At 36.5% G+C, this 17,446-nt stretch overlaps 1 protein-coding gene across 2 annotated transcripts in view; it reads right to left on the bottom strand.

The window, feature by feature from the left end:
• Nucleotides 1–17,446, bottom strand: part of Vps13 (vacuolar protein sorting 13C) — a 426,449-nt gene that overhangs the window by 380,520 nt on the left and 28,483 nt on the right. For both annotated transcript variants that reach the window (XM_081749100.1, XM_081749101.1), the window contains exons 3-5: nt 16,521–16,718; nt 7,816–8,039; nt 243–381 (exon numbers count right to left, since the gene is read on the bottom strand). In XM_081749100.1, coding sequence (XP_081605226.1) covers nt 243–381; nt 7,816–8,039; nt 16,521–16,718 — 561 coding nt within the window. The remainder of the gene's footprint in view (nt 1–242; nt 382–7,815; nt 8,040–16,520; nt 16,719–17,446) is intronic.

The raw sequence follows: 17,446 nt of genomic DNA, 5'->3' as shown, positions 1-17,446 counted from the left end.
ATAAAATACATTAGAACTTCCCTCAATAAGTCGTTTGTCAAGAAAGAAAGAAAAAAAAACTTATTTACTGTACACAATCTTGAATTTCAGGCCACGAGTTTTTATTTATTTATTTATTATTTTTTTAATTTTTTTAGAAAGCGCAACTTATTGTGAATTTGGAAAACTGCCAGAATACAATTAGTAACTTTTCTTTAACTACATCCTATCTTTTCAAATTTTACACACAATATTACACTTACTATATGCATAGTTTTTAGGAGTATAGTCTTTAGTAATAATTCCTGCTTGCATATGATGTAAACGCTGCTTCACATCCATAGAACTCATCAGACTTGTCCTACAGTTCAAATATAACGACAAGCCCTCCAGATTAAGTAGCTGCAGGGAAAAAAAGAAAGAAAAAAAAACAGAACCATATTAGTATAATTATTGATTATAAAATCTGCCAAATACGAGGGCCACTATTTATATTTTGAGCCTTGGCAACACTGATTGTAGTTAGGTGCTATTTTACGTTTGTATAGAAACGTTTGATATTGTTGACCATAACGTACTTCAAATGTTTTGTCAATAGGTTTATTTGTGTTGTTTAGGTTGACTTGAAGATTGCGTGACAACAGAAAAATGGAATTAACTCGTGAAAATTTTCGTTATTATGATTTATGATTTATTAAAATATCGTTAAAATGATTTATTACGATTTTCAATGTGAATTATCAAGACAAGAGTGCATCGATCAACTTACTTCCACACTTGGCGATGAAGCCCCATCCTTTGCCACTGTGAAACGCTGGTATAACGATTTTACTTGTGGCCGCCATCCCCTCACTGACGTAATTCGCGAGGGTCGTCCAAAATCAAATCAATTCTTATTCAAGAAACCATTGATGCTGTGCAAAACCTAATACTGCAAGATCGTCATGTGACATACTGTGAGATTGAGGCAACCCTAGGCAGCATCTATAAAATATATAAAATATTCCACCAGCATATATAAAATATTACATGATCATTTAGCTGTGAGAAAGGTTTGTTCTCGTTGGATCCCACATAATTTGACAAAAACTCAAAAAGAAGCTCGCGTCGATTGGTGCACACAAATGCTCAATAAATGCAATGGCGGTGCTTTAAAAGACGTATATAAGATTGTAACAGATGACGAATTATCGATATATGCATATGAGCCGGAATGTAAACAGTAGTCGACTGTATGGGTGTTTCAAGATTAACCAAATCCAACAAAAGTTGTTCGCGCTCGAAGCATATCGAAACAAATGATCGCCTGCTGTTTTTTCGGGAAAACTGGTCATGTGGCAACTGTGCCTTTAGAGGAACGTAGAACGGTCAACTCTGAATGGTACACAATAATTTGTTTGCCAGAGGTCTTCGGTCAAATACGGAAAACAATCAAGCGCCGTCGGATCATTCTTCATCAAAATAATGCAAGCTCTCACACATCTCGTCTAACAACCGACTATTTGAACACTCAAAAAATTGAATTGATGGGTCATCCGCCGTACAGTACTGAATTGGCACCCAATAACAACTTCTTGTTCCCGAATGTCAAGAATAAATTGCGTGGACAACGACTTTCGTCGGCGGAAGAAGCTGTTGATGCGTTCAAATATCATATTATGGAGGTGTCTCAAGAAGATTGGAAAGAATGCTTTGACAAATGGTTCGAACAAATGCAAAAGTGTATTGATCATAAAGGAGAATATTTCGAAAAACAATAAATCAATTTTCAATGGCAAATCACTGTTTTTTCATTGTTAGGTTCAAAATATAAATAATGGCCCTCGTAAGGTAAACTAATTCTGTTGTTTCTAAGTTACCCTTAATACAACGTACTCCAGCACTTTCTAATAATATATAAATAATGTAATTATAGCATTACACTTTTCATATATTTTATTGTTATACTCATGTAATATACCGATTCACCAACTTAAATTATGTTTTAGAAAGGTGAAACCTATTTTCATTGGGTATTTGAGCAAGCCACAATCTGCAGTATGATTGGGATATTTTCTTTTGAAATATAGATTTGATTCCTGCTAGAAGCAGTTCTCATCGGTATATTGTGCATAATTATAGAATTGCGGTTAAATACCTGATAGAAGAATGGATTAGATTAAACTTTATAAATTAAATAATTGAACCTTCTAAATCAAATAAACTCATCTACAAGTAAAATTTTATAAACAGTTACATTACTACCACTTTTATGAGATTTCAAAAAAAAAAAAAAAAAAAAAAAAACACTCCTATCCACTCACCTTGTCTGGTTAAAAATAATAAAGAAAGAAAAAGTTGAAAATCTGTTATGATGATCGTCATATTTATAAAAGTTTGCCAAACAACTATAATTGAAGCGAGCGTCAGCGAAACTTCTACCATTCGACTCGATTGGCATTTGTGTGTCTGTAGGTCTGTTTCACAACAACTCTTAAAAATTATCCGTTTTGATGAAACACGATATGTCCCTTCCTTTCACTTGCAGAATAACCCTATTGTTTGGGACGGAAATCCATCACAAGGGGAATAAAAGGGAGTAAAATCAGCCTCCCAATGTAGCAAATTTATACATGTACGACAATTTTCCATTATAAACTATGTAAAACATTTTCGATTATGATACAACTTAATGTATATTTTCCTTAACCCATAACTGCCCGAATTATTTTTTTCCTGATTTTATAATATTTTCAGTTACGTTTGTTCCATATGATCGTAGTAAATGTGAAAATAACGAAATTTTTGTTGTTATTGTTGTAATGTGTTCACTGTGAGCTGTGTCACAAAATTCTACGCACAAAATCTCCCAGGCGTAAAAAGTTATCCCTATTTGCGTGTCCATATGGACACGCTGGGAAGTTATGGGTTAAGGTACTAGAGGTATCCCTACAGCTTAAGGTTAAAAATCTGCCAAGAATGAAGTGTTAATTCCTACTCAATTTCAAAAATATACAGTATCTGATGAAGAAAATGATGCCTTGTCGAAACTGTAACACTATTATTTATTAAAAGTGATTTGCTTTGGTCAGATAGTTTTTCTAAGGCAACGCAGTTCCAAAGTTAGAATGAATAAGATTCAAAAATATGTTCCACGATACTTCTTGTTAAAAAAGAAAAGAAAAAAAAAGATTTTGGCGCAAAATGACGTACATTTTCTTTGAGGCAACCCAATCACCTCCTCTGCAGAGAGTTCAAATTAGTAAAGAATAAAGTAGTAGATTTACTCTCCTAGCCCCCCCCCCCTTTTTTTCTTTTTGATTTCTTTTAAAGTTCCACGATATATTTTCTAAATTCCATTTAATTTTGATACAATATAATGTACATTTTCTTTTATTCTTTTCCATAATCCCCAATGCTTAGGATTAAAATCAATCAAGAATGAGCTGTGAATTCAGCGCCCTAATGTGGTATGGATTGCTCTTCCCTCGCCATCCCTCACCGTTCTCCGATTAAAAAATATGATTCTTTCTTTCGTAGAAATATTAAATATTCATGAAAAATGGTGTATACTTTCTGAGACTTCACAATCATTTCCATTATTACTTGGATTTAAAATCAATCGAGAGAGAGAATTTTCTCCCCAGGTTTTAAAAGATCATGTTCCATAATCACTTTCGTAAATATTCGATTTTAATATAAAGGTAATCAAGGAAGTTTTGTCGCTTTTTCACCCACTACTTTCGAACATCGATATGTCACCTAAGACGTACCTGGAAGATCAAAAATAGTCCCCATCAGCATCGATGACCTTCTGCCAACGTTCTGGAAGGCCATGGATTCCATCGCCATAGAACTTGGTGGGCCGTGAAGCAAAGAAGGTATCAAGTGCATTTTTGCACCTCTACTACGGATCTGAACTGGCGTCCTCTAAGGTAATTGTCCAAGGAATGGAAATGGTAATAATCGGACGGTGCAATGTCCGGGAAGTATGGTAGATGCAATAGTTTCCCATCCAAGGCATAGAATGGTGTCCCGGGCATCCCAGCCACGTGGGGCTTAGCACTGCCTTGAAACAGGAGGACCCCTTTGCGATTCACAAGTGCTGGCTCCAGAGTTTTGAGTTTTTCTTGAACTCGGCTCAACTGCTGACAGTATACAGTTGCATTGATGCTCTGACCAGCTAGTGGCAGTTCCCGATGCACGATGCCGCGAACAGCCCACCAAACACAAAGGAGGAGGATCTTTCACTGGTGCAGTGTTGGTTTCGACTGTTTTGGAACCGGTTCATGGAATGCTAACCAATGATGATGGCGCCGTGGGGCTTCGTATAGGACCCACCTCTCATCACATGTCAACACTCTGTCCAGAAATGGCTCCTTCTTCACACGAGACGGTAAAGAAACACAGGCGTCTGCTCGCGTTACCTTCTGGCCAAGAGTCAGATCATGTGGGATCCAACTTATAATGCTTAACAAGTTAATGGAGGTGCTGCCGAATGGTTTCTCCACTCACACGGAATTCTAGTCCCAGTTCCTCATATGTCAGGCCACTGTTCGGCTCAATTGCTGCCTGAACATCCTCATTTTGTATAAGTGTTGGTCTTCCGACACGTGGTGCGTCTTCGAGTGTTTCGTCACCGTGCTTAAATTTGTTAAACCACCGCTGCACTGTCCGCATACGTAGTCACGACAACCTCACCAACGACCTGGCATATCTTCCGCCCCCGCTGCAGCGGCGTTTGACCCCAGTTTGAACTCGTAAAGCATATACGCCCTTATATCGCTCTGTGGAGGTCCCATGTTCACTCTGTCCTTACTCAAACCCACACTAACAACTGACCTTCGCTTTATCTCCATTCGAATTCAACTCACGGTGTGAGGGCCAATGGAACAGACTTCCACAAAAAGTGACAGAACTTTTTTGGTTACCTTTATACAATATGATTTCCGTGTTTATTGAGGTTTTTACATTATACCTAATATTGCAGTTGAAGTCAGTTAAACATCAGGAGTCATTTAACCTGTCCCACCCCCGAAGATTTAAATAAAATTCTATGATGACTTTCGTTTAAAAAAAAAAAAAAAAATCGAAGACTTAATGCTATCTCAGAATTTCCAATCGTCTCAATTGTCTGCAGTTGCAACGGGCCAATAATAAAGGACCGTGATCTTTATGACTTGTTTTCCTGAATATTTATTAGACACACTCAGATTTTTATAAAACACACTGCATTTTGTCGGAGATTAGGAACTTATTCCTATAGTTTGGAGTTCAAATTAGTGAGAGGGAAGATTGATCGCTTCAACAATGTACAGCATCACTAGTTTTAAACTGATACACAGTATGTTACACATGATTTTTTTTTAAGTGTACGTTGAAGAACAAGGAATAACGTTAGTATGGATACATGTCCACAGCCAAATCATATTAGATTATATAGAGTAATGTCAGCAACATCGATAAACTACCATTCTTGATTCTTAATAGCCTTTCCCGCTGGTTTAGTGATTAGCATGTGCGGGTTTGATACACTTGGTTCGGGGTTCAATTCCTGTATTACAAAGGACAGATTCCACCAACTGTACGGCCACGTCTCATATAATCCATCTCCTTTATATCTTCGGCGCTGATAAAGAACGATAACCTTTAACAACATATTCATACTTATGTTGTAAATAACATTTTCCTGTGGTTATATATAAGTGAATTAAAATATAATTATATACAGAACCCAAGGAACACTTGTATTTTTAACATTCACTTCCAGGGCTGGTGGAAAAGTTTTCACAAACTACTACTAACAAATGCGCTAGAATGCCAATATTATAAAATTCAACAAAATAGACCTTTCTATGTTAAATTATTTTTGATTGTTTGTTTAAGCTTGTTCGTTTATTTTTCACAGTAGTTTGAATAAGTACCGCTACAGCAGAAACCGCTGTTCGGAATGCGTCAAACAGCTGTTTCAGGGAATACAAATCGCTCACTACCCATCCTATTTTTCATGTTTGGGAACCAAACGAAGTCATTAGGTTTAAATCAGGTAAGTACGGACAATTAGTCATTAATTCGACATTTTTACAGGAAAAAAATCAACAGTTTAGTGTGCTGAGCAGGAACTGGTGTTGTGGTGGTGAAGAATGATACGACGATTTGGGTTTGTTTGAAGCAATTCATTGATGATCTCTGACAACGATTTTCTAAAACTATGGTGACAAATGTCTGGTGTAACTGAAGAAACAAATAATCGTTTGCTTGGCAGCACTTCTCGAACCAACAACTTATGTTTGTTTAGGATCACTTTGAAACATTCAAACAATAGATTACTGTTTACTTTCGGGTTCGTATGAATTCATCCAAATTTCGTCCTCTATAATGATGTAGTGCACCAAATTTGACTCACCTCGATTGATTTTTTTCCTTTTTCTTTACACCAATTGACAGAGCCTGTTTTTGAGCTTCGGTCAAGTTGTGTGGAATTCAACGGTTTGAAGATCTCCATACGTTCAGGTGACCATGCAGAATCGTATGTATTACTTTCATCTCAATACGCAAGGATGCCTGAATCTCACGGTATGTCACATGCCGATCTTTCTCAATCATTTTACGGACAGCACAACTTACTGGCAACAAAAGACTTGGATGGACGACGACCTTGAGAAAATTCCTCACTGAGAAATACGTAACCACGCTTAGCTTTGGAAAATCAATTGTATACAGTCCTACTGGATGATGCTTCATCCTCAAAAGCCAAATGAAATCACCCAATGCATTATGCTGAAATAAAACTACATTTGAAATCATAAAAATATCATGTTCACGAGAAATTTCTATTTCTCACTCAAAAATACTACTTCAAACTGCTGTCGAAATTAAACGGTTTAAACAAACAATCAGAGATAATGTAAACATGGAAAGATCTATTCTTCCCAATTCTACAATAGTGTAACACTAGCACCACTGTAAGTGTTAGTTTGCAGAAATTTTTCTAGCAGCCCTCGTATTCCCCGAGCACAGATATCTGTAAATGATCATCTGCAATACTTCAAGGAAAACTCTGCAGCGGGCAGCGATGATTTCGTATTTTAAACAATCCTATTGTTTAGTCATATATTGTTTCTTTGTTAATTCTTGAAATGTAACAATGGTGGGAACAAAATGCAATGCAGAACTTCATTCTTTAGTATTTTGAGAGAATAGATATATATTCTCGATAGCAGAAATTTCTGTCTTCCTGCGATGAGCTTTAGTAAGTCAAAATTTTCTGCAGGAATTCTCCAAAAATTTTCTGCAGAAGAAACACTTGTGATTGTTACAAATAGCTTTACGCGACGTAAAAAACAGTTCAAACTATATTTATATTTAAGACATCTACACATAGCATGCATGTTTTTACACTTTTCTGTTGGCTATTTTTTTCTTTGGCAATTTTTCTGCACAGGCGCGGCACATTTTCTGCGATTACATCGCAGATCACGACACGTTCTACTATGGGATATATATTATTTAAAATTTATTCATTTTCCGTAAGTTTGCCAGACAGTACACACATCTGAGGATTTTCAGAAATAAAATAAAAAAAAAAAAAAAAAAAAAAAGACAGGAGTACGTAAAGGTTTATTGGCTTTCCAACCAGAACAAGAACCTACACATATAAGGATTAACAAGGAAGCAATATGAGAATAATTAATAAAATCATATAAAATAGATAATGGCCGCTGCCCGCTGAAGATGAACAGTGTCTTTCAAATATAGCAGATAATTATTTACAAATATCTGTCCTCAAGAAACATGGAAGTTATTATTAAAAAATATCGGTTAAGCATGCTAAATAACAAATACATATAAAAATACCTTGTATATCATTTTACCAGTGTCCTTATTTATCCCTATGTTCCATTCTTCATCCGTTGATTGTACCGACAAATTGTGCAAGGTAATTCCAAGAGCGAATGGAAAACCCTTGTGAGTAATTTGATCTTCAAACCGAATATGTATATCTTTGACAGTGACTTGTACATTTTTTATAATTTGGGTAGCCAGCTTTTCCGCAAAGGTATCTTCTGCCGGTTTTTTGTCTGTAAATAAATAAGTTTATAAATCATAGTGAAAGTTCCTTGAAGAGCAGTTTTATCAATAAAATCAAAAGATACCCAACTTGCTCTTTTGCATACATCCGGAGTTAAGTTTAAGCTAACATGTGAAATGTTTCTCAATTTTTGGATAAAATATAAAGGTGATGGATTAGCTATGTAAAACTTTTCATTCCCCTTCTTAGCAAATACAGTGCATGTTCATTTTGAAATCGAAATTTTAAATCTACATTGTTACAAAGAAAGAAAAAAAAGTACGTTAATTTTACATGAGGAAGATAAACAGACTAAATTCCATACTAATTCCATTTGTTTCGATACTTCTGTTTCTAGATCCTGTCGCTAAAAGGGAACTTCGCAATATGGCTAATATTGTTAGCAAAAAGAATTTTTGTGTCCTTCAATATCACAAAATGAGGTCTGTTACAATTGTGCGAAATTTTCGTTATGGGAAAGATGCACCAGCTGAAAATTCCATTAGGTGATACGCATAGTTTAAGAAAGGGGTTGCATTTGAAAGGGCAAAAGCCGTAATAGGCTTTCAGTGTCTGAAGATGTGGAGCGAGTTCATTCAACCTACTTATGAAGTCCGAAGTATTCGATTCCTGCTAGATCCAGAGAACTTGAAAATCCACCCACAACGTTATTTATAGAAGTCTACCATGAAACCATACTGAGTAAGTCTCACTCAGATGCTAACACCCGACGAAGTGCAGGGGAAGAGTTCTGCATTGATATGCAAGTGCTCATAGCTGAAGGTGACAATTTTACTCAGAACTTGCTTGTCACAAACAAGACGACAATTCATGTAAGTGGAAAATGTGTTTTGCGCAGTATCAAGAGAAAAGGTTTACTGTCCCATCTTTTTCAAGGAGGAAACAGTTACGCAGGGTTCCCACTCTTTCCCCTAAAAAATTCCAGGACATTTCCAGGACAAATCACCAATTTTCCAGGACTTCGAGACAGGAAGGTATAACAGGATTGCTACTGCAGATTCAAAAACTCACAACAGTGAAATGCAATGAATATTAATGCAAGTACAGTATTAATACACAATAATTAAATACATAAAACGGAGCGTGATATGCTGTTTTTTTTTTCCTTTTTTCTCCTCCCAACTTCCCTTATAGCTACCCGATCCATCCCACTTTCAGCACATGTATTTTCATTCTTTCTACATAACATTTTAATTGTGAATCGAACGAATTTACAAACAACAAAAATTTATTTTTCGTACATGGCATCTTCCTTGCGTGATAGTGTAACAGATATAATTAGGATAAAAAGAAGGAATTATATCACAAGTTTTTCAACTGAGTATGGAGTTGTGTAGTTTCCTCATCTATAGACATAATCTCTTTCTTCGTTAGCGAAGCCGCTCTACGGAAAGCATTTGACTTTGTCAATAAAGTAAAGCAAAACTTCTGCTCTGCTTCATATTCAAGCTGGTTTGCTTCAGTCTCCAAAGCTTCACTTTTTCCCATCAATTTCCTTTTCTTTCTCTGCAGTTGCTGTACATTTTCACTTATCTCTTTCCTTTTGCTCTGCACTTGACTTTCTCTTTCAACAGTCCTTACTTCCTCCAGCTCTACCATATAGCGCTGCCTTGCATGGAAGGCATGATACAGCATTTCTGTCGTCATGTTGATTGAAGTAAGGTCTTTACGGGAAATGTTATCATACACCAATCTCAAACCGACCAATGATCTCTCCTTCATATTTTCAACAAGCAGATCTTTAACTACGCTCTAGCCTTGTTCGACAGCAGCCTGTCCATGAAACAAAACCAAAAGCTTCTTCATGATTAACAACATATCTTTAAATTCTTCCGAACCATCCAACAGTTTTGTGTAAATACAATTCAACTTATACCCAGCAAATGTATCTTTAAACTGCTCAATAAATTTTCCATACAAAGCAAACAGATCATTACATTCTTCCAGCCAACTACCCTGTTGGGAGAAAGAAAGCCCACCAACCACCCGCAGATGCAGGTTGATGACTAATTATTATTCAGCACAAAAACAGGAATAGCAAACAAAAATAGCAATCACTTAAAATCTTCATTATAATTATGAAAAATCTGACATCCAATATTTCTGTAAGTTTCAAGGACAGAAATGAATTTTCAAGGACATTTCCAGGATGTTTTCAGGACAAAACAATTCAAGGACATTTCCAGGTTTTCCAGGACGAATGGGAACCCTGGTTACGGGATTCATTTTTCTTGATATGGTGACCGAGTGATTATTTCCTCAAGATGAAGACAGTAACACGTATATCATGCTATTAGATGGAGCTCCACTACATTTCCACAGCAAGGTGATATCATTCTTGAACAGAAAACCTACATCATTCGATTGGGTACGGAAGTGATGACGATGACAAATTTCCGTCATGTTTGTCACGTTCCCCAGACCTTTTCCTCTACGATTTTCTCTTCTGTGACTAGATAAGTATGCAGTTTACTATCCTCAATTACCGCTTACAATTGACAAATCAAAGGCACACATAATCAATGCCATCTACATTGTTACCTGTAGCATGCTAAGCCATGTATGGCAGGAGATGGACTACCACCTAGATATCTAGAGGATTGAGGGACTAGAAGAAAGGATACTAAACATTTGTAATAGATCACAACCAAACTTAGTGAATTTTCTGACATTTTGCGTGTATTTGTATTTATGTATGTTCGTTGAACAAATACAGTGCTTCTTTGTAACATCAACAATCATTTTGAAAAATACTGTACAGGCATGACGAAAACGAATATACACGTTAACTAGACTGAAAATAATTCAAGATCACAAGCAAAACAATATAACATCAGGCCTTTCAAAATACCTGAAAGATACAAAGCACAACAAAGACCAACAGGTACACAAGACCTTCACTCGAAAGACGGAATCAAAATTAAATTCAAACATGGGCAATGCACACAGAAACTGGAATAACATCACTGAAATACTGTTGCCACCAATCACAGAAAAAGACGAATAACAAATATTTAAGATGTGTATACTATGTAGCAGCAATAATGGCAGCACTAGTATAAATATTTTACTTCATATTTAAATAATTCCATCCACCCTATCCCCACTATAACCTCTTTGTTATCTATGTGTTGACAATGCTGACAATTGCCAGTGAAAACAAAAGAGCAAGGTGAGAACCATTTGAATTTATTAAAGTAAATAACTAGTTGAATAATATTTGCGTCTTAATCTAATTCATCAATATAGCACACCATTCCTATGTTTTTATACTTTAGAGTGTTTTCTAAATACAAACAATACAACTGGAAGAGTATTTGGAATAAAATAGTACACACATATAAGGTAATTTATCAGATTTTAGAACCTTCTTCCCTTTCTCAAAAACACTTTTTTCATTTCTTTTAACAATGTTTTAAAGAGTTTATAAACAAAAACAAAGAAGTGTTTTGGCTAAAATAATAGCGATTTTTCTAACTTTCGAAAGAATGAAAAAGATGGAAAGAGATCGTTCAGCATCTGTTCTCAAAATCTGCAAAACTCTGAATTCTATTACCTTAGTATTTCTTGTTGATATCAGCAACAGAGCTCTTTCCTGCCCAAAGAATACCTGGGGCGTTCCACACTGATTGACACTAACCTCGCTGCGGGCGTAAAACCACACGGCAGAATGTTGAAATGTTCAGGCACATTGCACGTAACATTACTCTCTATCTGTCTGGATGCACAGTCGCCATTGTTGTAGGAGTTTTTTGATTGCCTGATCGAACCATATTTTCGGAAACTGAACCACCACTGACAACTACATGGTAAGTGTTTGAATACGGAAAAGACGGTCCCTACTGAGATTGTTTCATTTTACCAAAGAGTGTGTAATCCGAAGGAGCTAAATCAGGGGAATATGGTAGATGTTGCAACATTGTCAATCCAATTCCTGAAGGATTATCGCTATCTGTGTGGATGTGCGTGGTCTTGAGTTATCGTGTAACAGAAGCACATGCTAGTCCATTTCCCTGGTCGTCGTTGCTGAATTTCTCGTGCATCGATTTGTCTGCCTGTCTGTCTCTCTCTCTCGTAACTGAAAAGGGACTCATCCTGTGTCACCAAACGAGCAAAAAACTTGTTCTGGATTTGCACCAACTGCACACGCACATGATTATGTTTGACGGTTAGTTCATGCGCCACCCAACGAGTACACATTTTCATCTTCAAATCTTGTGTCACAATGAAATGGACTGTTGTCCTCCCCAAACCGGTAGCATTCTGTAGAGCATCTACAGTTACGCGCCTATAATTCATCTTGGCTGGGGTTCGCAATTCACGGGGCCTTCCAAGCCTAGTTCCTTTCTCCACACTCGCTGTGGCTTTGAAACCAGCTACCCAGCGGAATGCAGTTGCAAGACTTGACCTACTGCACAACACACAGTTCAGATCGTTGATAAATGAACCCTGTAGACACACCTTCCTTCCACAGGAATCATGTGGTCCACCTTTGACAGTGATAATCGATTTCCATTTTTTTTTAAAAATTTTAAACACTAGATTCAAAATACTAACTCGCTTGTACGTGAGCACATTACACTGTGTTACACAATGTGTCAACGGCGCCATCTGCAAGGTGTGAAATACAGCTAGCATGTAATCCAAGGTCATCTATGTCAGACATATTTTTCATATCATTCTTTGGGACACAAATGTTCTCATACGGGATAGTATCAATCAATCAATATGGAACGACCTAAATATTTTACACATCACCTAAGACGACATCTGAGCATATATGACTAATATGGTGAACGCGAAGATCGATTATCAATTCAATACTTTGCACTGTCACTGGCCAACACTTCTGACCAGTGGAGTACCCAGTTTGAGGATTAGAAGTTTAAACCCCTTTGAGCTAGACGTTCTGGAAAAGTAACACATGAATATAAAAATCATGCTTGCCCTAAAAGGATATAAAATTGAGTTTTGGACTCTTTCTTGATGAAACTATGCGTAAACAATACCTTTGACACATGACACTATGAGTTATCATGCAAGAAAATAAAGCGAAGAATCGATAAATATATGTAGTCACTCTACTTCTACAACCAGACATTGGCACTGGGAAGATACTATCTGCAGCACTGAACGTCAATTCCTCAATGAGAAGCGCTTCACGATATGTCATAGAAGACAACGCTGACTCGGGGACAGCGTCTAGAGATGCGCTTAATAATAAAATTAAGCCTCGGGGAGTGCGTCCAGAGATGTTATCTTTTGGATCTATTGAAGAATCTATCGGATATACTGAAGCAACAGGTTGCAATCGAAAAAAGGATCAGGTTGCAATTGCAATCGAAAAAAGGATCAGGTTGCAATTGTTATAATAAGATAGCCATATTTCGAAATCCCTAAAGATTAGACATGTTAGGGATATGACAGTTGATACATAAACTCCGTATTAAAAACACGTGGGCATATACCACAGTGTTTTCGGAAATCCCCCTCTTAACGAGAGGAGGTCGTCAATTTCATTTTTTTTTTTCAATATAAAAAAATTACTTTGAGGTTATCAGTTTCATCAGGGTAAAATAGATATACCATTTAAAATGCATTTTTTGAACATCACTTGGGTCGAAATGTGATTTTATCATTTCACTTTTGAAATGTATATTCCAAAGGGAAAGGGTTTTAAATTTCTCGCAGAGTGTAATGCCCTGCAAAATTCGGCTATGAACTTGTAATTAATAATAAACAAGTATATTATATATATATATATATATATATATATATATATATATATATATATATATATATATATATACGCTTACAGAAGCTGAACTCCCAAGGAGAGAAAAAAAAACATAAACCGATTTTTCTCGGAATTGGAAGCTTCTTCTGCACTGGACGTAAAAAGCATATAATCTGACATCTGATGAATTTATCGTTCACACAGTACGAAATGAAACGATATCTTTAATTTAACGTTTCATGCTTATGTCATTTAGGCTAAAGGAGACGGATGATTAATGAAACCAAATTATTATAAAAGGAAAGGATTATAAAAGGAAATTATTATAAAAGGATAAAGGAAGAATTATAAAAGGATATAAAAGGATAAAGGATAATTATTATTATAAAAGGATCGCTCTATCAAGGATTCAGATTTTCTTCCTCACACAATACGAAGAACTATTAATTTCTACAAATTGTGGAAATATTACCCGTTAAGGGCGATTGAGTTTGGAAATTTTAATCATACATTTCTTTTAAACTGTTTTCCATAAAGGTCAGAATCTGGCATTTAAGGACTTTCCGATACTTGGATACGAAAGATAGATTCATTTATACGAATTCTGGAAATTTAAAAGGGAAGGGGAAGGAAAACTTCAACTATTAATGTATTTCTTTTAAATCATCTATCTATATATATAAAAGAGAACGTACAAATCCTTTGTCCGCTCATCACGCTAATACGGCTGAACCAATTTCTTTCATTTTTGGGGGGTTATTAGGATTTGGACCCTAGATGGTTTTTATCATATCACTTTAATTTTTAATTACCAGTGTCTTGAGATAATTGACCATTCAAGTGTCCATACGTACAAATCCTTTGTTATTAGTTCATCATAGGTAAAAATAAACGTATTTATATGCAACCCGCATGACCGTGTCACTCGGCGGGTTAACATAAATGACAGGCGCTATAATTTTAACATTTACTGCAATTTGAAAGCGAAAAAGTAAAAATTATCTAAGTAACAAAGTTTATTGCGTTCCGGGGTGACCGCAGCGAAGCGGGGTGAACGCTGCTATCACTCGGCGGGTTAACATAAATGACAGGCGCTATAATGTTAACATTTAATGCAATTTGAAAGCGAAAAAGTAAAAATTATCTAAGTAACAAAGTTTATTGCGTTCCGGGGTGACCGCAGCGAAGCGGGGTGAACGCTGCTAGTTGGACATAAAAGCATTCAATTTGTTGTGTGGGAGCTTCTTGGTTAGAGTACGAACCTGTCATTTAGCACGAATTCAATACGAAGGACAAAGAGAATGCTAACTAATTTCAGCAGTAACATGCAGAGGCATATTAATAACTCATGGTGGGAAGAAACAGAATAAATTGGAATTATTGAAACTAACAAGGGAAGTATCAATGAGCTCATATCGAAACCTACCGTAAAATTTTACTCAGAGGAAGGAAGTCTTACAGAAAGACCACGCACAGAAAAGCAGCTGCGTTTTTGAAGTGGATTTAACCAAAATGGCAGATTGAAATGTCGCGTATCCATGTCGACAATTGCACAATACGTTCAGTACAACCCCTTGTAAACTGCCTGTTAATAATAAAAATTCAATAACACCAATGTGGGTACATACTATACCTAAGTCGTACGGTAAGGTGAACCTTGACGGTAGATATCTTGAAATCCGCCATCTTGAATGCAGGTCAAGTTTTGCAAATAGGAATAGGGCAACATGATACATGATTTTGGGCTAGAATTTAAGCAGAAAAATAATGGTAGCAATAGTTTTAAGATACGTGCATTTGGTAAAAAGTTACAGGCATATTTATTGTGTATGTTTCCATGTGCACAACTCCCGAATGAAGTAGCTGTCCAAAAATAAGTTGTCGCTATTGAAATGTAACTCCTACTCGATAGTTACAATTTGCCGACTAATCTCCTACAAGTGTGTAGCTTTGCTCAACAACATTTAGGACAAATTGGGGAAATATAGAGGGTGTTTCCTATATTTTTGTATTTTACAATTGTTGAACCATACAGTACAATACTCCACACGAAGTATTTTATGAGTCTTTTTCTCAACTGTTTATTCAAGGTCCCACAAAATAGTATTTTCTCCCTGCTAAAGGCTTCTTTTATCATTGCTGTCCTTGCTTTTATTTCACGTTCACATTTCATATCATTACCAATAATACTACCCAGGTATCGAAAACTGAAAACTAGTCACCTGTTCTATTTTCTCCCCTCCTACTTCTATATTTCACACTGACTCCTTCGTTCCAATCACCATGGCTTTCGTCTTTCTAATATTTATTTTCATCCCACATTCTTCAAAGTAGTCCCTTCCGCCATGTATGCAACGATCTCAGCGTTATTCTCACTTTTGGAAGTCCGGCGGGTGAAGGGTGTTCAGGACTCGTTGCGATTTCACTTAGATGTCTTCAATGGAGTCAAAACGTCGTCCTTTCAACGCGAGTTTCATCTTCGGGAACAGTCAGAAGTCACAAGGGGCTAGATCAGGGGAGTACGGAGGGTAGGGGACCGTTGCCATGGTGCAGCAACCAGTCTTTCGTTTGCCACAGCTGTGCCGTAAGTATGAGGATTTACAATCATTCATATTATTTTGGTCAGCTTCATGAGATCTACCTATTGGTATATGTTTCACATTTTGATTTTTTTAAACACTAATATTATTGAATTTTAAAAATAATATAAGAACAGAAGTACTATATATGTACCTTTCTCCAGCTCTCTTTTCTTCGCTTCCTCAATCTTCTTAAGTTCTGCCTGCTTGCGTTCCTGCAATAACTGTTCTTCTTTTGCAGCATTGTACTTGGCTAACTGACTGGGAACAAGTATTAAATACAATTTCTCTACTAAAACTACCACAGGTGATGTGTAGATATTCGTCCATGGGATTTTAAGTACTAACTTCCCTGCGAATATAAATTTTCATAACATCAATGTTCATGGATAATACAATAATTAACATACTAAAATAACATCAATATTCAGCTCCAAGTTATTAGATTAATACTGCATTGGAAACTGATTACATTGGCTGAGTGAGCTGCTGAGCTCTAGACAACATGAAGTAAATTAAATTAATACTTATAATAGTTTTAGATTTCCTTAGGTATAATGAACAGTGTAAGCCCAAATAGCTCTTTGATTCGAAACTACAAGTGCTCTATCGTGACAATATAGTTAATGTTAGCACCCTTAGAAATCTGGGTTCATTCCCTGTGAACGCTAATGAAATGAAATGAAATCTTTGAGTTTTACGTCCCACGGTTATGCCGGTTAGGCTAAAGGAGACTGTGATGATGAGTGATGAATGAAATGGTGGAATGAAGAAAGTGGGAGGAAACGGGAGAACCCCGAGAAAACCAACGTACACGGTGTTTGTCCACCACAAAGTCCACTTGGTGGGGGCTGGGATCGAACCCGCGACCCCAAGCACCAGAGGTGAACGCTCTACCACTGAGCCACCGCGGCCCCCGTGAACGCTAATGTGGTTCAGATTCAGTGTTCATTTTAAGGACTAATATAGCGGTACTAAAATGGAGTGTTAACCTCCAAACAAACGAACCAGCAATAATTCGGGATTTCATGCCGACTCGTCACATACTTATCATTTTTTTATGTAGAACTTCAATCTCCA

Source organism: Thermobia domestica, chromosome 2 (assembly GCF_964235325.1).
Source record: "Thermobia domestica chromosome 2, izTheDome1.hap1.1, whole genome shotgun sequence".
Lineage (NCBI taxonomy): Eukaryota > Metazoa > Arthropoda > Insecta > Zygentoma > Lepismatidae > Thermobia > Thermobia domestica.
The sequence above is the reverse complement of the archived record's forward strand: the minus strand, read 5'-3'. Positions and strand labels throughout refer to the sequence as shown.